The 24,740-nt window shown below is 35.2% G+C and overlaps 3 protein-coding genes across 4 annotated transcripts in view; 1 reads left to right on the forward strand and 2 right to left on the reverse strand.

Annotated features, from left to right (window-relative positions):
- Positions 1-615: 615 nt before the first annotated feature.
- On the reverse strand, positions 616-8,158 carry Nrt (Neurotactin). Of its 2 annotated transcripts, none has more exons than XM_089732580.1 (7): positions 8,010-8,158; positions 7,568-7,842; positions 5,537-5,600; positions 4,834-5,009; positions 3,985-4,057; positions 3,575-3,725; positions 616-3,493 (listed from the first exon to the last, which is right to left on the reverse strand). In XM_089732580.1, exons 2-7 carry the CDS (start codon positions 7,838-7,840, stop codon positions 2,059-2,061), a joined length of 2,172 nt encoding a protein of 723 aa, XP_089588706.1. In that variant the 5' UTR covers positions 7,841-7,842; positions 8,010-8,158; the 3' UTR covers positions 616-2,058. The 2 variants fall into 2 exon arrangements, with proteins under 2 accessions (XP_089588706.1, XP_028040667.2); XM_028184866.2 differs by having other exon boundaries at positions 5,468-5,600; positions 8,010-8,146.
- Positions 8,159-9,583: 1,425 nt separating this feature from the next.
- On the reverse strand, positions 9,584-16,554 carry Trap1 (TNF receptor associated protein 1). Its single transcript, XM_028184871.2, has 13 exons — positions 16,136-16,554; positions 15,903-16,063; positions 14,912-15,073; positions 14,133-14,368; positions 13,833-13,942; positions 13,693-13,766; positions 13,102-13,378; positions 12,689-12,758; positions 12,388-12,535; positions 12,175-12,302; positions 11,850-12,037; positions 11,118-11,349; positions 9,584-9,804 (listed from the first exon to the last, which is right to left on the reverse strand). The coding sequence occupies exons 1-13, from the start codon at positions 16,254-16,256 to the stop codon at positions 9,630-9,632; spliced, it is 2,082 nt and encodes a 693-aa protein (XP_028040672.2). The 5' UTR covers positions 16,257-16,554; the 3' UTR covers positions 9,584-9,629.
- A 1,305-nt stretch (positions 16,555-17,859) lies between these two features.
- LOC114250829 (uncharacterized) overlaps positions 17,860-24,740 on the forward strand; it is a 33,547-nt gene continuing 26,666 nt past the window's right edge. The window contains exon 1 of the mRNA XM_089732581.1: positions 17,860-18,529. Coding sequence (XP_089588707.1) covers positions 18,465-18,529 — 65 coding nt within the window. The 5' untranslated portion in view covers positions 17,860-18,464. The remainder of the gene's footprint in view (positions 18,530-24,740) is intronic.

Genomic DNA, 24,740 nt, shown 5'->3' on the forward strand with positions numbered 1-24,740 from the left:
GAGCGATGTACCGGTGTTCGAATCCCAGGCGGGTACCTATTTTTCTAATGGAATACGTACTCAACAAGGGAGAACATCGTGTAATAAAAATGAAACCAGCATAATTATAATTTGCGTCATTACTGGTGGTAGAACCTCTTAGGAGTTCACGCCCCTACGGTACCTACCCACCACCACCCTGCTTATTTCTGCCGTGAAGCAGTAATGCGTTTCTGTTTGAAGGGTGGGGCAGCCGTTGTAACCATAGATTATACACTTAATATATTTGAGAGTTGTAACTATACTTGAAACCTTGGAACTTATATCTCAAGGTGGGTGGCGCATTTACGTTGTGGATGTCTATGGGCTCCAGTAACCACTTAGGACCATGTGGGCTGTGAGCTCGTCCACCCATCTAAGCGATAAAAAAAAACTTAAATATCTTATGCCACCAAGTATTCATATTGTGTTTTCCATGAACTCCGGTAACAACTTATCATCTAGTGGTGGTCTGAGTTCGTTCACCAGCAATAACAATTCAATGTAAAAAATACAAGACAAAAAGTTTTCAGCAACAATCAACCAATGAAAGCCTTTCATTTATAATAAATAGAGTACTAATAAAAATATCCAAGATTAGAATTCAATTTTATTTATCTGGATTTACAAAACCTTGCAAATTATATACATTGGACAATTAGAATACTATCCAATCAATATGTTTACAGCATGCGAACGTGAGGAGATTTCCGTAAAATTCAGTCTTCTGCCAGACCTTTTGAGATTTACATTGCAGTTTTTTTTAATTTTAGGCTTAGTAGTTAATAAAAATTAATGATGGGATTGTTTGATTTTCTAATTTTTTTTACATAATAATATCATCGACGATGTGCATTTGATTTTTTTTTACGCCCTTGAATATCATACACCACAAAGCACTTTATAAATATTCACTTATTATTCTCAATTTTATCTCTTGGAAAGATTGACGGAACCGAGGATGTCTATGTAAGGAACCCTCACCATGTTATACAGGGTGTATTAGAATAATTCCCAAGCCGGAACAAAGTAGTAGCTCTAAATGAAAAATTTTCTAGCAATTAAGTAGCAATGATTTAATATATGAGCAGACTATGAAAAATGAAGGTGCCTGTCCCCTCATCTCTTGCTCCCTCGAAGCCGTCATAGATTACTTGTTCCATTGCAATGTGAAAAACATAGAACGTTTACCTCATCATGCCATGCGTCAAACCTAGAACATAATATTAACTTTTGAAACCGCCAAGACGTACTTGGCATAGGTCGTCGTTTTCGAAAACAATTACAGTAAAAACACAAAACACAGTCTAGACATCGAATAAACAGTTTCATGTAACCGAAAGAATATGATTACGTTTTATAGTGCTGCCTATTTGCGTGTAACACAATTAAAAATACAAGCAATTTAAGCAAATACAAGCCGTATGGTAATAAATTTAAAGTTACATTTTTAATTTTGCTGTTTCTTATTTGAATCGAAGTAACTAGCAAATTACACAGAGATCACAAATAACACAGAGATCACAAATCACAGTGAACACAGTTAAAGCTAAACAGTTAAAATCTCTTTGGAATAATCAGACTTAATCTCAAATTTAAGGCGAAAATATCGATTACAAACATTACAAACTTAAGCCAGTCACAAACCTTAAATAACATTAAAAATATTTAGAAAATTACATTAATAATAATTATAAAAGCAAGTGAATATAATCACCATAAACTTAGGACCTAATTTATTCTCACACAAAGTAGTTGATAAAATATTTCTTATAAAGTAATATGAGTAAGTAAAATTGCTAATTGAGAGCATTGTAATCTTTGGATTTGATCATCGGCAGTTACTTATTTAATCTATGCGCTAACACAACACATCATAAAACACGAATTATCTACTAAACACGTGCACGACATACAAAAACGTTACAAAAGTTATTAAAAAATCGTGGGGTTCGTTATTTAATCTAAACATTAAAATGGCCACATTTCCTTTTCTTATTATTCTACAACATCGCGTAATACACGTATGGCTCCCGCTCGCTAATCGACGTGAGCGTATCGCGGGACGATGTCCTCTCGGATGAGTAGATCGCACGCGGGAAGGCTGGGCTGAGGAAGCAGGTCCTGGCCAATCGCAACGAGGCCCGGCTCGGGACCGGACAGCTTGCCGTGCCCGACGTAATGGTAGAACAGGTGTTGGATGACTGCCATGAATCTACGCTGTTCGGGCATCTCGGAATCAAAAGTACCGAGAATTGCTTTGACGTCCGCGTTGACGTCGGCCAGCCCGGGCGACCCCCCCGCCCCCCGCCCCGCCCCCCGCACTACGTACAGCGGGACCGACAGCCGCAGCCGCGCCAGGCTCACCAGCGGGCACAGAGTTCGGACAGACGAAATCAGTTCTACTAGACCCTCGTAAGTCTTATTGAAATGTGTGAATACGGCGGCGGTCAAGTTCTTCTCCCCGATGACGCTGTCGTTAACGATTTTTTCCACGATCTCCGGTGTCCACTTGACATGTTTGTTTTTCAGAGTAACTGAGTGGCCGGAATGCAGGGTCGTGGTGAAGACCATCGGTTTGAAAACTTTTACTTTACCAGATTGTTTTGCAGTCTTCTGATCGAGCCAACTTTCGTACGCGTGAATACGTAACATCTCTCCGTCCAAGACTAACCAAGACCGTTGAATTTCGTCAGTCCGGGGCAACGTCTCAAAATTATTTCCGAACCAGGTATCAGGCGTGAGCGCCAACAGCTCTTCTTTGGACACACGTCTCAGACAATCCGCATCATTACATTTACTCATCTGCCTGAATTGTTCGTTGTTCTTCTGAGACTGCTCTAGAACTTCTCCGGGAAATATTACAGAAGGTGAAGACAGCCAAACTCTGGTGTACAGCTTGTGCGCTCCGGAGACTGTCGTCAAAGCGGCAGTTAATGTCGCTCCAGCTCGATGACCAAGTAAGGTTACCATTTCTGGATCTCCTCCAAAATGATTAATGTTTAAATGGATCCAACGAAGTGCAGCCAGCAAATCGCTAAGAGCGTAGTTGCCAGAGGTATGCGGGTATTTTGACTTGGATAGTATATTGAGAGATAAAAAACCGAAAGGTCCTAGTCTAAAGTTGGGGCGCACAAAAATAACTTCCTCGGTCCGAGCATACAAAGCTGATGGTTGAGCTGGGCTTATTCCGCCAGCAAGTGTGTTAGCCCCGATGAGTACAACTACGGGCAACGGTGAGTCGTACCTGACGTGAGGCGTCATAATGTCGAGCGTGAGGCAGTCTTCTTCGCCAGTAATAGTGCCGTTCTCCAGAAACTGAACGCAGAGTGGCCCAGGCACGTGGCATTGATAAGTTTCATTCCAACATAGCGATAAATTGTTTAATGGTTGTGCGTAGGTAAACCGTTTCTCTTTTATTGGAGGAACTGCATATGGAATGCTGTAGAACTTGTAAACACCTTCATCCAATATTCTGAAAGAAAAAAAAAATTGTTAGTGAACATAATGTAATAACATTATCCAGATATGAAAAAAGATGAATGTGTAAACATACCCTTCCACGGGTCCGCAGCCGGTAGACGCGGTGATATAACGTCCCAAACGCAAGGGTCGTTCAACTGGCGGTCCGACACAAGCTCCAATCAAGCTTCCAATGATCACCGACATTGCCACTAAGAGCGCCACAATGCACACCACAATGTCGTCTAAATAAAACAGCAAATGACAAGGTAAGTCATATTATCAACAGACAGAGAAATTGAGGATTGTTAGCGTTATCGGGGTAACTGTTCAGTATTCTATCGGTATTATTAATCACACAAGGTTTGAAAAGTTTTCTTTGCAGTAGACAGAAGCTAGGACTGCTGGTGTCTACGAGCGCCACTGTAACCACTTCAATTAGGTGATCAGTATGCAGATTTCCAATTACTAATTCCAATTTAATTATGATAAGATAAAACTTACCAATGATAAATTTCTTTTGTCGAATTCTTTCTTTCAAGGGAAGTTTAGTGGCCACTTTGCCATCTTCAGGATCCTGTTAAATAAATTGAAATGTTATAGTTGTTTATTTATAACGAATTTACGCGTGAATCGTAACGAAAATCGAACGTTCACCGTATAACCCTGTTACCGGCCTGGATGATGACACTACAACAAATATTTTATGATCTGTCAGTTTACAGTCCCCAATTCGATATGTTTTGGTTTGCTTCTTTTACTTATTTTTGTTTCAAAATTTTTTAACTTTAAATGGTTTTAATGGTTAACGCCATTTTTTTCGATATTTTTGGACATACAGATAACTTTCTGTCAAAAACCACAAAGAAGCTGATAGGGACTATATGAATTTTTCTTTTCATATAGTATTTATTTCCGTGTTCGCGAGTCATAGACATAATTAAAACTGTTTTTACGGTTTAAGCTCGTGTTTTTATTGCCATTATAAATAATATAATTTCCGACGAAGTAGTCCGTTAACACGAAAACTGCAATGTATTCGAAATTAAACCATAAAACTAATTTTAAACATTCTTTACATATAATTTAATTAGAACTGAAGTTGTCGTTTTTTTGCTTTATTCTGAAAATTTACAAGGCGCAATAAGCTTTTGTAATTTTTTTATTACTTTTTCTTTTTCATGGCACTCATAATTCCTCTCAAATAATTATTTTTAACTACGGTTTCCTTTTTGCTATATACAACTAAACTATACAAACCGAATAAATAATTAACAAATTAATGAAATTAAAAATTTATGATCAGGTGAGTAGTTGTTTGCCTGCCTGTATCTATATTTTGACAGTATTTACCATAGGTTCCAGTTTTACATTTTCCAATCCATCATTAGATGTATCCATTTTATCATCCAAAGTTTCCATTGAAGCTAGTGTGGCCTCTGCAGTACTCGGAGAACGTTTTTTGAAAAAATTTGGATATCTGATATTAAATATACTTCTTTTGGTTTTTTGCTGTTCTTTGTGTTCATCTGTAATTTTAGTTAATATGTTATTGAATTTTTATTGATCAAGAGCTGGATCATAGTCTCATTTTTAGATGCATTGAATATTGGTTGGCAGACCAAATGTTTATTCATGGCAGCCTATTTTAAAGTTGTTGTAATAAGAATAAGACTCCCAATGTGCTCATATTGAGCAATGTGACTATGCCAGTGTTTATATCCTAAAATCAGATACAAATTGTTCTATTGAAACACTAAATATTCAAATATGTATTCTGATTTGATGCTACTAGTATCTATTTATTTTTCAAGATATAGTATTTAACTCCAATCATTACATTGTGTTCACAGCATATGTCCAACAATGTTATTGGACCGCGAAATGGATCAATACATACATCTTAATAAATGTTTAATCATAACCATATATATTTTTATCATAATCTTAGCACTCAAAGATAATTGTAATTTACATAAACTCTAACCATTTTCGTTCTTTGGATGATGCATAAATTTAGTCAACGGACAAGAATGCAAGAATTTCAAATGATGACCTTTTGGTTTCGAAGTTTCATCAGTCTTGCAGATATCTGTTTCTTTCTGAATTTCTTCTTCATCCTGCAATCATTGCAAAATAAATCTATTGATGATACAGTATCAGAAAATATACTGTGTTAAGAATTCTAATGGATTAATATGTGAACAGCTAGCTATGTTAGAGGAATTTTATTGAATAACACTGGTCTGACTATCTTTTATTTAAAATTTTTACCTATTATAAAAAAAAATATTCAAAGTGAACAAGGCTTGAAAAACATACATATAATTTCTAACACATTTCAAAAGGATTTTTTTTATCTATTGTAAGTAGCTTGGATGAATAAATGAATAAGGACAAGACTTGCCCAGGCATCTTCTTTAACTATACAGTGCTTTCCCTTCAGTTACTCCAATATACACTAAGTCAGGTAAATATAATCCCTGATGAGATATGATGGTGAAAAAACCACATTATGCACGGTATGTGCAACAGTATATATTAAATTAAAATTCTACAAAATTAAATACCAGGTATGTAATAATTTGCAAACCACCCCTCAACATTTCATGTAGTGAAGGCTTTAAATAATTAATAATTAACTTCTGATACGGTTGTATGACTGCAACTTGTGTTTTAATTAATAAGCCTTGATCGTTCAGTATTTGTAATATCAGTACTTATATTTATTCATCTGGAGGAATATTATTTCAAGATGCATATACAAGTATTATAAGGATAAAGATTCAATATACAAGGTATCTTTTGTACTGTGCTACCTGGTAACTTCATCTTTCACTTGTTTCCCGTTGGGATCCCTTTCTAAAATAAAATCAGCATTGCTCAAATCATTAAAGAAGTCTAGTGATTTCTATCTGATATTTATATACAAAAGAATACAAATGTCTTTCAAAAATAGCTTTAAACCTAATCCAGGTTTAAAGCTATTTTTGAATTTCCAATATTGCTTAAGATCTATTCAATATATCTGACAAAACCATTATGAGCATCCCTATCAAAATACTGACAAAACAATCGAGAGACATTTGTTGTTTTTTGTACATAAATATCATTCTTATATTTCACAGGTAGTGATGGCCCAAGTAATGGAAACCAATGGATTAAGAGCAATTGGCTATAGAAGTAGTAATGATTAAGAATAAAAAATTAAGACAGATGGAGGAGTGTTAATTATACATGCAGTCAAGAAAAAATATTGTGAAATTATAAATTATATTATATGTATGCAAGAACTGTAAGAAAAATAATTTAAAGCTGTGAGACAAGACATCATAAGGCTAGGCTAGATTTTTTTTACTTTAAAGAACTATTGGATGTTAAACAGTATACACATTATGTAGTTATCAACATGGTTTAAAGGATACTTAAAAAAATTTAAGCACTCATGTGTTATTGTTCCAAGCACATATTGAGGTGTGAAAGGCTCAATTAAGTTTACTCCATTCAAATAGCTTAAGAAGTTTTTTTATTATGATATTTTATCCAAATTTTAAGCTTTAAATGGCTCTGCTGTAAAATTACTTAAACCAAATAGGCCTTTACCCCTAGATATTTAGTTAAGTTAAGTCAGTGAGTTATTTTTTATTATTAACCAAGATCCAAAGAGTTTCAGTAATTTTATAATTTGTACATTGTATATCACCATGCCTCGTATACTATAACACTTCTTGTGAACTAGTTAACGAGACTTTAGAGCTTTTATTTGGTCAGTCCATCGTAATCTGCCACAATGTCTTATATCTTCAATCATGCCCTGTACCACAAGGCACTGCATTCAGATGTCCCCCCATTGCAACACATGTACAAAGAAAGTGAGAATGCGACCGTGAACAATGGAGGCTGCTTCATGTCACTGTAGAATTTAGTGATTCGTTCTGAACTCCGTCTACAATATATGCAATTTTCTTGTCCAGCGCCACATTTCAAGAGCTTCTATCACTCACCACTACCTGAGCTGATGACCAGAACCACTCTGCCAAGAGTGCAAACGACTAAGAAGAAGACATACTATGTGTACAAAACTTACCTTCGATTTCTCAGAACTTTTCGTGAAAAATCCCGGCATTTTGATGGCCCCGATAGGTATATATTTCGGCTTGACTTCACGTCCTTGTTCCGTAACATCACCAGAAAGAGCTGCCTTTACAGGTCCTTCTGCTTCAGCTCTTAGTTCCGCAAAGTCATCAACCGCTTCCTTTTCGGCTTTTAGCATAACTTCTTTCTCTTCGGCTTCAATTTCCTTTTTATCCAACGTCTTCTCATCCTCAAACTCTATTTTATTAATTTCAGTTGTACTCATGTCTGCGGGAAAACGATACGATTCGCATGAAAGAATACCAACAAAACGAACGAGGAAACAAGCTATTTGCAAAGCGTTTGTTTGGATTTACTTCGTCTGTATGTAAATCGGAGGGAGAAAGAGGCTCTAATTGAATACAAATTTAAAAAGTAATTTAAGTTTGACTTACTGGCGATGTGTGTCTTTTTGATCAACGCTTTTATACCATCACTTCCATTCAGTAATTCAGTTTAACTTTATTTTTCAGTTTAATTTTAATTTTAAAACAGATGCCATTTGCAACACTAGATTTTTTTGCTGTGTTTTATAGAATTGGACAGGCAAAGGGAACTAAGCTCGTAAAACTAAAATAGATTTTTTTATAATTTTTTTTAAATAGCGATATTTATTGATTATTTTTTATCATCAATTAATGCTATTTCATCAAACTTCAATCTTTAAATTTTATATCGGATTCGTCCCTTAGAATCATCAATTTTTGTTTTCTTAGATTGTTTTTTTTTTTTTTTTATTGTCTTTGTAAGCAGACGGGCATACGGCCCACCTGATGGTGAGTGGTTACCGTCGCCCATTTACTTCAGCAATGCCAGGGGCAGAGCCAAGCCGCTGCCCCTGGCATTGCAAAATCTCAAGATTTTAGGAGCTGTGTAATAATTTATCCAGAAACTCGACTCTTTGTACCTTTTTGTCATTTTCGAACGGTGGAACAGTCGCTACACACTAATATTAAAACTTTGACCCCATGTCTAAAGATGGGTGATTGCATTCATGTTGTGGTGTCTATGGACTCCGGTAACAACTTTACGCCAGACGGGCTGTAAGTTCGTTCACTCATGTGAGTTTAAAAAAAAACATTGCCGTCCTTTTTATATGAACTATAGTAGAATTATTTTGTCCGTGCAGTTTGGGTCATAAAACATAGCCCGGCTAAGGTGGTGAGCATGCTGCGCGGGCGCAACGCCATATTATCGATAAAAACAAATGGGTCATCGAAGGCAGGTACGTGGCGGCGGGTAGTATACGAAGAGTGGTGAGACACTGTTGTGTTAAGAGTCATTTGTACTTACCTGCAAATTATAGTACATTACGTCGAAGAAAAATGTGTTTTTATGCATTGGTTCTCTGAATTTCTTTAGTGACACAATGGCTACTCCTTTGTTTTGTATCAAAACGGCAGAATTTATTCAAAATAATATTTGCACGTGTTGTTATCAACAATGTGTTAAAATTTTTCACTGAAATAAGAATAGATCTCGAAAAGTTACAAAGTGTTAATTTCTGCCGTTCTCGTTAACGTGCTGCGGCGATATGTGGTATAAGTGTTCGATTAGTGTTTTTTCTTTCATTTTTATCACTAACCCACAAAATGACAAAACTAAATACACTATCGATAGCGCTTATCGACAACAATAATACACATCACTATTCCCGTCCATAAGGCTCGTGAGTGGAAGAGAGAGCGAAATACTCGCTTCACCGTTCCGATTTTTTATGATCCAAACTGGACGGACAAATTAACTCTACTATAGGTAAAATATCTGTGGACAAACAGATTATTGTTGTTCGTGCAATTAGCTATATTTGCAAACCGACAACACGTGTTCTAGATGAATATGCCACAAAACACATACCCTAATGCTTCGGTTGTTTTATTTAGAATTCTATACCTATGGTGTCCGATGATGGTATGTAGTACTATGAATAGTAGAGCAGTGAACATTTTAAATTTAAATGAAACAACACTAAATTTAAATGCATTTTATTAACTACAAACAGAATACAATCAGAATCAGTGTTTTTCTAAAACCTTGACTAGAAGATCATTTATATGTGTTATTAAATTTCTCGGATCCATGACGAGTCCAGCCGTCACCATGGCGTTGGAGAACAACTGCTGAGCTACCATGTTCGCTAGTTCCTTGTCAGTCGACATCAGTTTATGTAACTTTTTCACAATTGGATGCCTGAAACGAATATTTTAATGATTTAAAATTACTTATAAGCTAAATAAATATAACGTGAATACCGACATCATGAACGGTTACTTGCACCTTCTTAATATTGAACAATAATAGGTAGTAAATTATTCAAATTCTTATGTTACTGCCAAAAAACGAAAAAAAATTAATCTACATTTTTTTCCTTTTTTTATTGCTCTTGTAGGCAGACGAGCTTAAAGCCCACCTAATGGTGAGTAGTTAACGTTGCTCATGGACGTCAGCAATGCCAGGGGCAAAGCCAAACCGCTGCCTACCGTAAAGTACTCTCCACAAGCCTCGTTTGAAGATAGAGATATCATAGCCCTCACTAAACGCCGTAGAGTGGAGCTTATTCTAAAGCCGAATGGTATGTGGCACAAAAGGGCTTTGGAAACGTATTGTGTATGAACGGAGTGGTTTTAGGTAGTATGGATGAACTCTACTCCGGTGGCGGGCGAGGAGTTGGTAAAAACAATGGAATAATTTCAAACCATTCCTCAGAGCACTCCGCATGGAACATACGAAACAAAATACAGAGAGAACCGATGTCCCCCCGCAGACCCAGAGGTTCTAAACGATACGAGAGAATGGGATTATCGATAATGCGAACGGCTCTCTCTTGTATGGAGTCAAATGGAACTAGCTGATATTTGGGAGCCCCAGCCCAGATGTGGGAGCAGTACAACAGGCGAGGCCGGACTTGTGCTTTATAAAGTAAAACTTTTTGTACAGGCGTGAAGTACCAGCGTGAGGTATAATACCAGTATTTTAATTTATTAATTTACATTGTAGATGTTTATGGGCTCTGGTAATCACTTAACACCAGGTGGCTCGTGAGTATTGTCCGTCCATCTAAGCAATAAAAAATAAAACTGGTAAGACACAAAAGACAATTAAAACTATGGTAGAAAGCTTTAATATTATTAAATAAAGCTGCGGAAAACTTCGGAAAAGCTTTCGCTATGCATTTGAGATAGAGTATAGACCATTCATCACCAGTCCACCATTACGCGGTATGCGTGACGTGACTAGGTGGTGTGTGTGTCGGTTAATGTCAAGGGGCCATAATGTAATCGCAATTTGAAAGAAATTTCTGAGTGTTTACTTTCGCAATTATTAATCAAGAACAGAATAGGTACTTCTTGAAATTGTATTTGTATCTTTAATAGTATTAATTAAATTTTCCTCATATTGTATTTGTGTATATATCTATATCATTTAGCCACGTAGACACCTTAAGAAAACATTTTGCTTGTTTATGATTAGACTGTCTCTGTTCTGATTCAGTAGTTACTTACTTAGCATTTATTTCTAACTGTGGTCGTAAAAGGGCAAATCTGTTCTCCTCAGTGAGGTTTTGAGCTTGTGTTCTAATGAAATGTCTCGCAGCCGCCATTTCTGGTACGACAATGACGCAAGGATGAGAATCTAGCTTCTGCGTTGTGCGCACATCAAATACTTTCCCAGTTAAGTTCGTTTTCAGAAAAGAGATTAACTCATCCACTTGAGATTGCTGCAGGCCCTCACTGCCTAAAAAAAAAAAATTGAAATTTTAATATTAATGTCTCGACAATCACTTGAATGTTTATTTAGACTTTAGTGTAGGTTATTTTTAAACGTGCATGCAAAAAACATGCAAACGTACGTACGTTAGGGTCACGAACGCAGAAAACCTAGTCGTAGCCTATATTTAACTGGTGGTAGGACCACTTGTGAGTCCGTGCGGGTAGGTACCACCGCCCTGCCTATTTCTGCCGTGAAGCAGTAATGCGTTTCGGGTTGAAGAGTGGGGCAGCCGTTGTAACTATACTGAGATCTTAGAACTTATATCTCAAAGTGGGTGGCGCATTTACGTTGTAGATGTCCATGGGCTCTAGTAACTACTTAATACCAGGTGGGCTGTGAGCTCGTCCACCCATATAAGCAATAAAAAGAAAGTGAAGCTAATATAAAGCGTATAATAAAAGGGTTTTGTTATGTTAATGCTTAATTTCAAAATGAAAACTATACAAATATATTTTTTATGTTACCTATAATAGATTCCGATTTATCTAGTGGATCTCTCTGCATGTCGTTTTCAACTGAAACTAAAGCTCGACCACCGAATTCTTTGAGTTCTAACAACACCAACTCATCATACATTTCATAGCAAAACAATACTTCGATATCGCGTTTTTTAAGTGATTCGTAGTATGGCGATGTTTCTGCAAGTTCTCGACTGAAATAAAACATTTTTCATTAAAAAATCCACACTAACAACACCTTTAAAATTTAACAGTTTAATATTGTGTAATAATACATTTGAATAAATGTTAAAGTTCTAGTAGTCTATATTGTGTTTTTAGCAAAACATACCTAGGAGCTGCTAGATAAAAGATTGACTTTTGATCATCTTTCTGTCGTGAACTATAATCCGATAGGGAAGTTCTTTGACCATTACTCAGTTTCGATGACTCAAATCGTAATAATTTCGCAATTTCTTCCTGAAGTAATAAGAGATAGATTATCATACAGATTTATTGACTGTAAACTTAAATAATACTTTTATAATAGTTTATAAGATTATACCTTTTCCAATGGGCTTTGACTTGTAACTATACCCTCTTTCAGAAATATGGAGTAGTCTTTGTAAAATGCCTCATACTGCAAAGGATCTTTCTGTGACATTTCAACCATAAACTTCAGAAACCGGTTTGTTAGGACTGTTCTCAGTTTACTGTAATGTAAATTATACAGTGGTTAATGTATTTGATGAGATCTTTGTTATAATTTAGTGTGTAACTACAGCAAAAACAGTACTCTACTTTATTTAAATACAGGATGATTTGAAATATAATAAAAACTGATTAGGCTGTTTCTATGAACTTACGTAATAAGCGCACTGTTTTGTAACAATTCTCTGCTGAGATTTAGCGGAATGTCTTCAGAGTCTACAACCCCTGAAAATAAAGTAAAAACATAAGTCCCATAGTTCCATTTGACACAGGGATGCAGAATAAAAAATATAAATAGGAGCCCACCCTTTTTAGCTTTGTTATTAACTTTAAATGGCAAAATCTTCATTAAAACTGGTCCAGTAGTTTTTGACTGTTAACAAACAGGCGAAAAAAATTTATGTATCCTACTACGCACTGTAAAGGATTCCATAATTTGTTTGACAGAGTAGATTTTTTATGTCACTATTAATTATTATATTAATGAGGATGAGCCAGAAACCTCTAATGAAATATTTTAATGATCTTCTGAATATTCTTTTGAATTAATTTTAGGACAATTTCTCACCTTTAACAAATCGCAACCATTTAGGTAGTATATTTTCTGCTTTGCTTTTAATCAATATCTTCCTGGAGTACAATGCTACTCCTACATCAGAATCACGTGACAGTTCAAAGAGACCAGGCTTCCCTTCTGGCACATACAATATAGATCTTATACTCAATGGCGCATCAGTTTTGTAGTGAAGTGTGAAACGAGGTTTGTCATATGAATTACTGATGAATTTGTAAAATTCAATATGTTGCTCTTGAGTTATTTCTTTTGGTTCAAATAGCCATAAAGGCTGAAATAAATCAGAAATATTAATAATAACAGTACATTCATCAAAAAATTTATATTTTAATAATGTTTTAATGCACAAGGTCCTTTCGAAAATAATGTGTAGTAACAAAAGAATTTTCATTTTAGTTTATTTTGGAAATAGCCCATTAATCTTTCTTTACCTTTGGGAAATATCCTTACAACTTGTATTCATTTTTTTTTGGTTCTTTGAATGTAGTTCGTACTTGAACTACTGGACCAATTCTAAGAATTCTGTTTCATATATTAATCTGAGTTACACTTATTTTTGTTAAAAGAAAAAATTACAAATCTTACCTTAATAGAATTAACTTGGTCGTTGTTCAAAAAAATAGGGCTGCTAACAAAATTGCTGTATTTCTTAATGATACCTAGAACAAATTTGTATTATAAATATCATTCGTGAGATTCAAATAGTTTTTTTTAAATGAACATACTTTTTACTGTATCATCATCTGCAAATTCTCTGCAGTCTGTTTTTAAATATACAACTATTTTTGTGCCAATTTCAACTCCATCAGCTTCTTGAATTTCATATGTGCCAGATCTGGAAGACATGAAAATTTAAGTATATATTTTCTGACCTAGAAAGGATTTGGTTTTGGTGTGGCATTTTGACACTGAACATTAACTATGTGAAATTTACATTAAAAATTAAATTTAATACAATCTAAATGCAAAGTTTTATGTTGTAAGTGTAAAAATATTTAATTTAAATATTTTAAGTATTATCTAACCCATCTGATGACCATTGATATCCTGGTGAATCGCCTTTACTGCTTCTTGTGAATACTTCTATTTTGTCAGCCACCATAAATGAAGAATAGAATCCAACACCAAATTGCCCAATTATGGAGCTGGCTTGTTCAGCACCTTGTTTTTTAATTTCTTCAATGAATGACTTTGATCCGGATCGTGCTATGGTTCCTAAATTTTGCGTGAGTTCTTCTTTCGTCATACCAATACCAGAGTCCTTGAATAGACATTAAAATATTTTTATTGATTGTGTTCATCTTACAAAATTATGATTATTATCAATATTCCTTTTACTGTTTAATTGCGCGTTTAATGTAACATGTGTAACAGGAGGTTCAACTGTAAAAGTTATGTTGTGTTATGGTCCATGCAAAGTGTTTGTAAATAAATATGACTATAACTATAAATATGAGTTCAAAAATATTGAGCAAATGTGTGATTAACATACTTTGTAGTTTTTGTAAAGTATTTGCTTTACATGGACTATTATTTAACATCCAACAGTGTCTGCAACAACATCAAAATATGCTCAATGCCCTTGTCTATAAGTGCATACTGGGAGTATAATTAAATGACAATGACATGAATCAAATGACATTGAATTTTATAACTGGCTGCCTGTCTGACCTCAACCACTTTTTGGGTTATATCTTCCTATATCATAGAATATAAGTTATGTAAATAATAATAGGGCTTTATTAAATACGCGTAAAAAACTCTTGTAAATAATATCAGCTGTTCTACAAAAATTCAATTTTACCTGGAATGTAATTGTACGATTTTGTTTGTCGGTTGTTAATCTGATCTCAAGTGGTCTGTCCAATTCTTTTAGGTTTCCAGACTCTGGTACTGAGCTTACACTCAGGTATCTGAATTTTTCAAGAGCATCACTTGCATTAGATATTAGTTCTCTAATAAATACCTGCAAAAGACATAATATGATTGACACTGAAAGGCTCAATTCCAACTGGATCTTAGTATTACTGTTTGCTATGTATTTGAATTGAATTTCAGTATTTTATTAATCTATTTAATTGTATCTTTTGATTTAGTGCCACAAAAAAGCTATTGGATTGAATTCGTTCTTTGATTGTGTGGTATATCATGAGTCTTTGGCAAGAAGTTCCAGACTACAATTTCAACATTGAAGGAGCATAGAAATTCATTACTTTTAATATTTTGTAGCACTAACAATAAGCTGATCATATATCACTATTAAATCAGTGCAACTACTACCTTGATCGAGAATCGAACTTTTTTCCTCAAAAGGCAAACCAATATTCTAAATCAAACAAGTCAGAAAATTATTGAATTGTTCATTTACATTTTACGGTCTCAATTTCATTTAATGCTTTCATATACGCATACTGTATGTGTTAATCATAAAATTTAAGTGTATAACAAGATTTTTTTAGTAATTTTCACTAGTAAGTTTCTGTTTGTTATTCTAAGTCTTAAAAAGTTCTTCAACAACTCAGGATCATGGTCACTGATAATAAAAGAAAAAGAAGCTTGTGTTGCTAAGGTTAGAATGTGATATTTCTGCGATCAATCTGCTCATTGTTAACATTCAAATTCATTACAGTCTCTTAATCAATTTTTCTAATAGCACATGAGTAAAAGTTAATCTTTAAGAAAAACTAAATAAATCATATTTAAAAAAAATACAATGTTTAAACACAGAAACAAAATAGGTACAATGACAGGCTTTGCAAGTCCTTTCACCTTAGAATAAAAATTGGACTACCAACCTCTTTATCTGAATATAAAGATCGAGCTACAATATCTAGCAACATTCTCGTTTCGGCTTGAAATTCTCTTTTTTCAGACTTTCCTTTTAAGCTTTCATTGCTTTGTTTTTCAGTTACAGTACTAAAGTGCTGGAATTCTTTTAATTTGGATGCGAAGAAAACTGTAATTGAAAATGAATCGTTTTTAGAAATACTACTACACTTCAGCGTTAGGCTTAACTCAAACTGCTAACCATTCGTTGGTCTTGAGGTTATCATTTCACATCCCGGGGCTACAATTATTACATTAGTCATTGAACGGGATAAAATTCTTTTCAAATAGAATGTTCCCACTCTGGGACGGACTGCAAACATTTTTAATGTATAATTCACTTTAATTTCCTTTTTTAAACTCACAGACAGCTCACAGCAAATTCTTTTTTTCGGTACAATGACACTAATGACAGCCCGTTTTTGTTAGAGAAACGTCTATTTAACAGGCAAAGGGACTGTAGGCCCATAAGCTAGGGCAGCGCTGTTTCCTCGTTTCACTAATAGACCAAGGTTTGTCGCTGCCAGCAATCATGGCTCCGTTGATCGATAGCAACAAGTCTCAGAAGGTGACGTTCGACTTCAGCGAGTCCGTTATCTCGCAGATGGAGACGGCTGAACGAGAGATTGTTGGAGTTTGAGTATGTAAGCAATGGCAGACAGCACTTGACACATGTAAGGTTACAGATTTCGAATATTGGAATGCTTATTTAAATGTTTGAAACAAATAATTGTCTTTTCTTCAGAAAAGACAATGACTTCTCATCTAGACAAGGTCAGAGCGTGAATAGAGTGAAATTAGTAGATTATACAGTTAATTTGTCTTAGAGTTTAATAAAAATAAAATATTATAATGGTGTAATAGTGTACAAAGTATTTACAATATAATTATATTACCATGAAGAATGTGTTTTTAAATAGCCCCTCACCTACAAAACCCAATCCCCCCAAATTTAACCGTCCAACAGAGATCCCTCTGTTGAACTCATCACTCTCCGCACTAATCCGTTACTGCCGAGCTGGAGGCCAGAGAAAGGCTTTAACCCGGGACTGGTCCATAAATGAGGTGATCTCCCCCGGTGACGGTTACGGGATCTGAGAGTGCAAGTAAGTGCGGCTCGCTAGCTATAGGTCATGTTCCGAGCCGGCAGGCAGGTTCTGATCCGGCGGAGTATTCAGGGACACCAACGGCACCGCCGAAAGCAGTCTGACGGGCTGTTGTACTGAGGTCGAATCGTCGATGATCGCCTCGACCACCCGTTAGTCGGGTGACCTAGAGGTGGCACCGCGAATCTGGTATTAGTGCTTACCGTAGGAACCATCTTAATATCTGAATTTTATAAGTAGGTACATAATTTGGAAACGTCAAAATGTTTCTTAGTGGAACTTACCACCACAATACTAAACATATGTGAATTTGAATAATTAATCACATACTTTCGAATTTTTTTTAATTGGTATCCGTCGATTTTCCATGAAAGTATTTGTCCCATAGAAACAGAAAAGTGGCTCAAAATGGAACCACCAATCCCGAAATCAATTTTTGTTGGAGTTTGTATATAAATGTAATGGCAGGCAACACTTGACACTTGATTAGATTTCGAATATTGGAATAATTTTAAATGTTTTAAAAACAGATCATTGTATTCTCGTAAGAAAATGTTATTACTTCTCATCTAGACACGGCAAGAGAAACATGAAATAGTTTTATAAAAAATATAAAGATAATAATTGTATAATGGTGTAAAAGTGTTCAAGCAATCTGCAATATAATTATAATGAAGCAGTTGTGTTTTTAAATAGCCCCTCATCAACCTACAGAACCCAATCCCTCAAAATTTAACCGTCCAACAATTTTGTAATTTTTTTCATCGATCCTGGCAAATCGATTTTATTCAACTTGGCATTGGTCAACTCTAAGTAAAGTTGATGTTTGGGTTTGGCGTTTGCTGCTTAGTGCTTTTGTCATTCACTCAAGTTAAGTCAAACTCCGACAACCGAAAAGATGTGCCCGTGTTGAACTGTTTAATTCATAAAAACCTATTTAATAAAATCTCAATTTGAACAGTTAAATCCATCATAAAAACTCTTTAATATGTTTTTGGTTTTTAATAGAAGTGCAGTTGCTTTGTGTTCTTTTATATTATCAGTGAACATTGATTCTGTAACGTAATTGTTTAGTGTTAGTGACTTTATTCGTAAAATTTAAAGATACTTTTTGCCAGTGACGTTCTTGTTAAAAGATGAATATATCAATCCTAAAATAAACCCAAAACTGTAGTTGGTATCGTACTGCAGTGTCAACATGAATATTTGGTTTAAAGGATTCAGGACGAACTTAAATTATTTTATCTCGATGTTATCTCATTTGCATGGCAGTACTTGAAATTTGTGTTTAGGGTCGGTTGGTAGGACTTTTTCATTATGAAACGACAAAAGTGAACTAAAATCGTCACCGTGGAGCATCTGGTTGGAGGAGGTGGCGCGGGCGGCTTGCTGCCCGGCGCTTCGCCCGCCCAGCATCCGCCTAATATGCTACAGCCTATGGAGGAAATGATTCTACCTCCCAAACGACAAGCTGTTGTAGACCGCTTAAGGTAAGATAACTTAATTTCTTTTTAAATAGGATGGTAAGCGTCATAAAAATCTTATTGTTATGATAAAAATTTAATTTATTGTTAAGCTTATTTGACTAAATGAAACACCATCTAAAAGTATTTCTAAACATTAATTTAAAGAAACTAAATTAATCGAAATTAAATATTTCTTCTTAAATTAAAAATATTAAGCAGCTTTGTTTTCATTTATAGTCTGTTACAATTTACTTTAGACAGCAAACAAATTCAAATAAATTATTAATTTAATTAATAAAAATATTGGAAAATATGTTAGAATGAAATAGAACTTTTCTGCAAATGAATTAATTTTATTAATTATTGATTATTGGAAAGCCAGTCATTTTTTTAAATTGTGACTCTCAAAATAGTATGTGCACACAAACGCAATACATTGACGAAGAGTCATTTATAGTCTGTACATGAAGCAGACAGCATTTTCACTTATTTGCATATTATTTTGTATAAATGTTGTACAGTTGTAAGGATTTCTGTGCACTAGTGGCATGTGAAGGGCATTATACTAGAGGAATGTAGAATGTTTAACAATATTTTTTTTACTCTGTAAACCAATATAGATACTGGAGAAGTATGTGATAAGAATATTGAATCCTTTCCTTTTAATCAAAAGCTTGACAGACTGATTATGTGCTAGGATTCCTGTGTAAGATTTTAAGACTTCAATGATATACCATATTATTTTAATGTTAAACTAGCTTTCTATGTACGAATTGGCTATTGCAAGGTGTCCAGCTATATTCAGTAGTTTTGGCAAGAAAATGTAACAGACAGAGTTAATTTCGTATTTATAATATCATTAATTAATAATTAATAATTAAAATATTATAACAACTAAATTATTATATTATTTTTAAATTATAAAATTTTAATTAATATAAATTTAATATTATAATAGTAATTAAAATATTAATTAATAATGTATTGGTTTAATCTGTATATTGAAGCTCTACACATTAATAAAGACTAAATTAATTAAAATAGTGTTGACCCAATATTAATAGCCAGGTATCTTTTTACACTTGTTAATAGAATTGTAATTATTATGGTCATTAATTTGATTATCCATAAAATTTATAATGTCCATAAAATAAAATAAAATACATTTAGAAATGCATTATTTTTCACCGTTATATAACTAGTAGAACCTATAATTATAATATTTAAGTGACATATTCACAGTAAAAACAACTTTAAAATGGAATATTTTGTACCACTGATTTTGGTATATTTTAATTTTAAAAATAGCGTTAAGTAATTTTGTTTTATTATTTAGTTTTGACTATACACATTCTGATGTATAAATAATTTAATATATATTTCTAAGAAAGCTAAAGATTGGTTGGGTCATACATTTTTACTGCAAGGTCGTCAGGTTTGAGCCCCGTGAGCTCACCTACTAGTTAAGGTTACATTGAAATAGCCTCTCAAGGCTCTCAGCTTAGGTAGGATAACCTGGCTCGTTACCCCCCTGGACCGGGTATCCGTAAACGAATTCCACAGCATTAAAAAAAAGTTGCTAAGGTTAGAATGTGATATTTCTGCGATCAATCAGCTCATTGTTAACATTCAAATTCATTACAGTCTCTTAATCAATTGTATAATTCACATACCAAATATCTGATGCATTGTAATTTTTGTGGCTACTATAACACAAAACAGATCAAACAAGCAAGTAGTACACTCATGCCACATACAAGTATTTTGTATTTTATTTTTATAGATGAGTAGATAAGTTCAGGGCCAGACTGCTATTAAGTGGTCCATAGACAATCCTGCCACCAATTAATTCCGGTTGATAAGCACAGTACCTTGAGATATAAGTTCTAAGGTCTCAGTATAGTTACAACGGCTACCCTGCCTTTCAAACCAAAATGCATCACTGCTTCACGCCAGAAATAGGAAGGGTGGTGATACCTACTCTGCGGACTTGTGAGTCCGCGCGGGTTGGTATCTCATGTGAGAGGTCCTACTACAAGTCATCATCATCATCATCATTCCTAGATCCAAATATCAATACGTTTATGATTTGTGGACATTTTTATGACCATTCTAATTATTTTTACGAAAGACTGATTTTGGCAACATTTTTAATTCGTTTTTTTTAAAGCATACAGTGACAGGTGAGCAAACGATTTAAATGCTGCTATCGCACACTAATCATAACTTTATAAAAACTTTTGACAGACTTGTTGAGCACCCGACACCCGTTACGTGCACATTATGCTATGTACACATAACTTAGAGATATTTTTTTTAAATAATATTACTTCCTACTTTTAACCGGATAATTCTGAGTTTAGACTGCATTAAAGATATACCACCAAATCAAATGGCGGACGAGAGTGAGACAATGCAAACATTATAAAAATATCCATGAAAACACGAGCTATCTTTCGCAAGCCAACAATTCTTTTACCGTATACCTTTAGGTGTAATTCTTAGAACAATCTCTAGATAAAATATGAGTCACATCCTCTCTACGAATTTGAAGGAGCGTATACAGATCTACGGCCTCATAAGCTGGAACTATTTTCTATTATAATTTTGATTGAGTTTGCAAACTACATACTTACTCGAAATATACTTCGCTTTGTAAATTCAGGGTTATCAGAAATCGACAGTGTAGTTTTTGCCGCAAAAACATAAACCAACAGTCAATGCGCAAAAAAAGCCTATGTGGTGTTATTTATTATAAGATTTTTTCAGAATTAGGTTAATAGCTGACGCTGCTCTTTGGTATTTTTTCCTCAATCGACATAATATAATAAAAGGTAAAAATACTCCAAGAAAATTAACACAACTTTCGACAACAGCTAGAGCAAATAGAAAAGTTCACGCTTTCCTAATAATCTAAATAACCTATCTAATGTGATTTTTCATAAAAGGAAACGATGCAACACAACATGCTATTCCCGAGGCTAAGCATACTCAAAATAGTATCGTGTACTACATTAGAATTTGTATGTGTTAGTGCAGCGTGGTTGCACTTAGTGAAATTATGTTGGAGTATCGGTGTATGTAGGTATGCCTAACGGTACTGAATAGCTAGTCACTGGTACACAACCTCGGTAGTATTATCACTTTACAGATAATTTATTTGTGAAGTCACTTATCTGCAAGTCAGTAAGTAATTAAAATATGTTTTTTTTTTCATGAATATAAGCCAAACCCATTACACATTACAATTAAGCTTATCAAAAATATAATTCACTATGTTATTCATAAATTTCGAAAAATATATATGTTGAATTATCAATAATTATCTACGATAGGACATATTACTGTGTATTATTGGGCAAGTGTACTACTATACTGATCTGGGTGTTTCTGTTACAAATGCAATCATTCATTTCGGTACAAAAAGTAGGACATTTGTCTGTGTCTTTATGCTCATGAGATGTAATATCCAGGTACGCGATCCCGGTCTCAAGAAAAAATCATCTACAACATGTAGTAGTTAGTGTCTTCATGTTATTTTTTCCCTATTACAATCGCAAAATTGTGATGTTACAATGTTAAAATATGGCAAACATCATTCCATTTTTTTCCCTATCTATGCTGATAGCCTTGAGAGGCTATTTCAGCTTCACCCTAACGTGTACGTGAGCTCACGGGGCTCAAACCAAAGTGTTGCTAACACTGACCCTAGCAAGAGCAGTGCTTCGCAGAATCTACCACCGGATCGGAAACGCGACCCACTGAGAAGATCCGGCGAGAAACTCAGTGGGCTGTGTCTGTTGGTTAATTCGCTCGTTGAGCCCTTCGTCGCAAGCGACGGGTTCGACGAGGACGGCGACCGATGCTTGTGGTACCTAAAAGCACCGTTAATGGATCGAGAGGATCTGTAATGACGTGTTTTGGGCGACGTCAACTATTTACCATTCGGTCCGCAGGATCGGGTATGACATTCCACTACAGTCGAGACTTCGACCACGTGGATCTAGATGAGCATCGACATTTACGCTGTAGTGTCGAAGTCGTCGAGGCCTAAGCGATAAGACGTCCGGTGTATTCGTGTTGAGCGATGCACCGATGTTTGAATCTCAGGCGGGTACCAATTTTTCTAATGAAATACGTACTCAACAAATGTTCACGATTGACTTCCACGGTGAAGGAATAACATCGTGTAATAAAAATCAAACCCGCAAAATTATAATTTGCGTAATTACTGGTGGTAGGACCTCTTGTGAGTCTGCGCGGGTAGGTACCACCACCCTGCCTATTTCTGCCGTGAAGCAGTAATGCGTTTCGGTTTGAAGGGTGGGGCAGCCGTTGTAACTATACTGAGACCCTTAGAACTTATATCTCAAGATGGGTGGCGCATTTACGTTGTAGATGTCTATGGGCTCCAGTAACCACTTAAGACCAGGTGGGCTGTGAGCTCGTCCACCCATATAAGCAATAAAAATAAAATAAAAGTGTTTGTAGACAATAGTCTTACACCAGCAGGGTCTCGAGCTCGTCTCTTCATCCACGCAAGTAACAGCCGGTCATTTTCTTTATACACGGTTCACGATAATTGGTTGTTTGAACAGTAATATTGTGGTAAATACATATAAATACTGACGATGTTGTGTTTATTAGTTTATACTTGAGCAAATAAATATACTTTGTACTGTCTATAATACTGATGTGTACTAAAAGCCATATTTTAAGACAAAAGGCTTATGAAAACACGATGACCATTTTAATCGATTTAGCGATTTGAGGAATTCGAGAAATTTCATGGTTCTCTAAGTTTTAACGGGTTTTCACGCCATGTCTTGTTTTGTATCGCACTAGTTGAGAGAAGAAACTCAGTACACCCGATGCTATTGTTTATCGGAGCCCATAGACATCAATATTAAGGCACGAGAAATAGGCAGAATCTATGTATCTACCTACTAGGTAAGTAGGCTCACAATACTCTATCTTCAATACTTTTGTAACAAGTGCGTCAATAGTCAAGACGACTTACTGCAGTGTCGGTTGTGTGCCATGTCTTAGTTCTTATATCCAGCATACCCCATACGAGATTATTTTACGCTGCACGGCGACCGCACAGTTTCTGCACGCATAAAGATGGTCATTTCAAAATTGAGATTGAGATGTCCATTAACTGCGCTAGCCAAATAACCTCCACCAAAATCTATATAAAAAAAACCCACAATCATTTTCTTAACATTATCATTATCAGCCCGCGGACGCCCACTACTGGACATAGGGCTCCTCCAAATTTTGTCATAATGCTCGGTCCTGCTCTGCCCGAATCCAGCGGATTGTATCAGCGTCTTTCATTTCCTGCTAGTGAATGCTGTGATTATCGTTAACTGTATGAAGAACATCGATTTCTTGAAACTATTCGCGCGCTATTTATCGTACGTTGATGTTACTCTGATAGAAACCTTCTCCCTAGAGTGCCAATTACAACGGAATTAGTTTCATCCCAACAGATGAATGTCTCTGGAACGTATAGCGAACAAATATATATTTCAAATATTTTTATTTTTATAGGAGATAAGTATATAAATGTATATGTGTAGACAAATGTGGGTGTCGTTGTTAAGACGGTTTACTAGTATAGCGATCAATACTGCTAGCCGAGCGCAGCGAGGGACGACCCCCTGTGTTAATGGGATCATTTGTAGGGATACCCCTTGAACGCCGAGACGAAATGTCCTGGGTTGAGCACGGAAAGGCGTCGACTAGAATTCTATAAAATTTCGACTATGTTGTATTATGATATTATCAGGTTCAATGAATAGTGATTCTTTTAGAATTTTTTATTACGACCTTTGTTCGGGCAACTATTTGCTTGCGTTGTTTAAAAATAGGTGCAAAACTAACAATTTGTAAAATTCTAATTTAGTATCGATCCATATCATATCGCAGGGATATCTGTGGGGATAAAGAGCGGTGTCAGTGACATAGCGTGACATACAATCAGGACTTATCGAAGACGTTGTATGCGTAGCGCGACAACCGTGGCTGGTCAATGAACCAAACAAAAACACCTACGAGTTACACTGTGTTGTAGCGTATACGCTACTGCATATATGGTTATAGTGCTGTGTCGTTTTCAACATGAATATGATATTATACACTTGTTGAGTCACGTCTGCCCTTCTAAGCGAGATCCAATCGCAACTACATATTCCTTTTCGAATAGTTAAATTTAAAGAAACATTCACAC

This window comes from Bombyx mandarina, chromosome 13 (genome assembly GCF_030267445.1).
Source record: "Bombyx mandarina strain Sakado chromosome 13, ASM3026744v2".
Classification (NCBI taxonomy): domain Eukaryota; kingdom Metazoa; phylum Arthropoda; class Insecta; order Lepidoptera; family Bombycidae; genus Bombyx; species Bombyx mandarina.

Coding starts and splice junctions, on each gene's coding strand:
- Nrt (XM_028184866.2), bottom strand. CDS start 7,840: ATGAGTACAACTGAAATTAATAAAATAGAGTTTGAGGATGAGAAGACG. Junction 5,010..5,467: donor TCATCCAAAGAACGAAAATG/GTTAGAGTTTAT, acceptor CTAAAATTACAG/ATGAACACAAAGAACAGCAA. Junction 4,058..4,833: donor ATGTAAAACTGGAACCTATG/GTAAATACTGTC, acceptor TTTATTTAACAG/GATCCTGAAGATGGCAAAGT.
- Trap1 (XM_028184871.2), bottom strand. CDS start 16,256: ATGTTTGCAGTCCGTCCCAGAGTGGGAACATTCTATTTGAAAAGAATT. Junction 15,074..15,902: donor CTTTATATTCAGATAAAGAG/GTTGGTAGTCCA, acceptor TGTCTTTTGCAG/GTATTTATTAGAGAACTAAT. Junction 12,038..12,174: donor TTTTATCTAGCAGCTCCTAG/GTATGTTTTGCT, acceptor GTTTTATTTCAG/TCGAGAACTTGCAGAAACAT.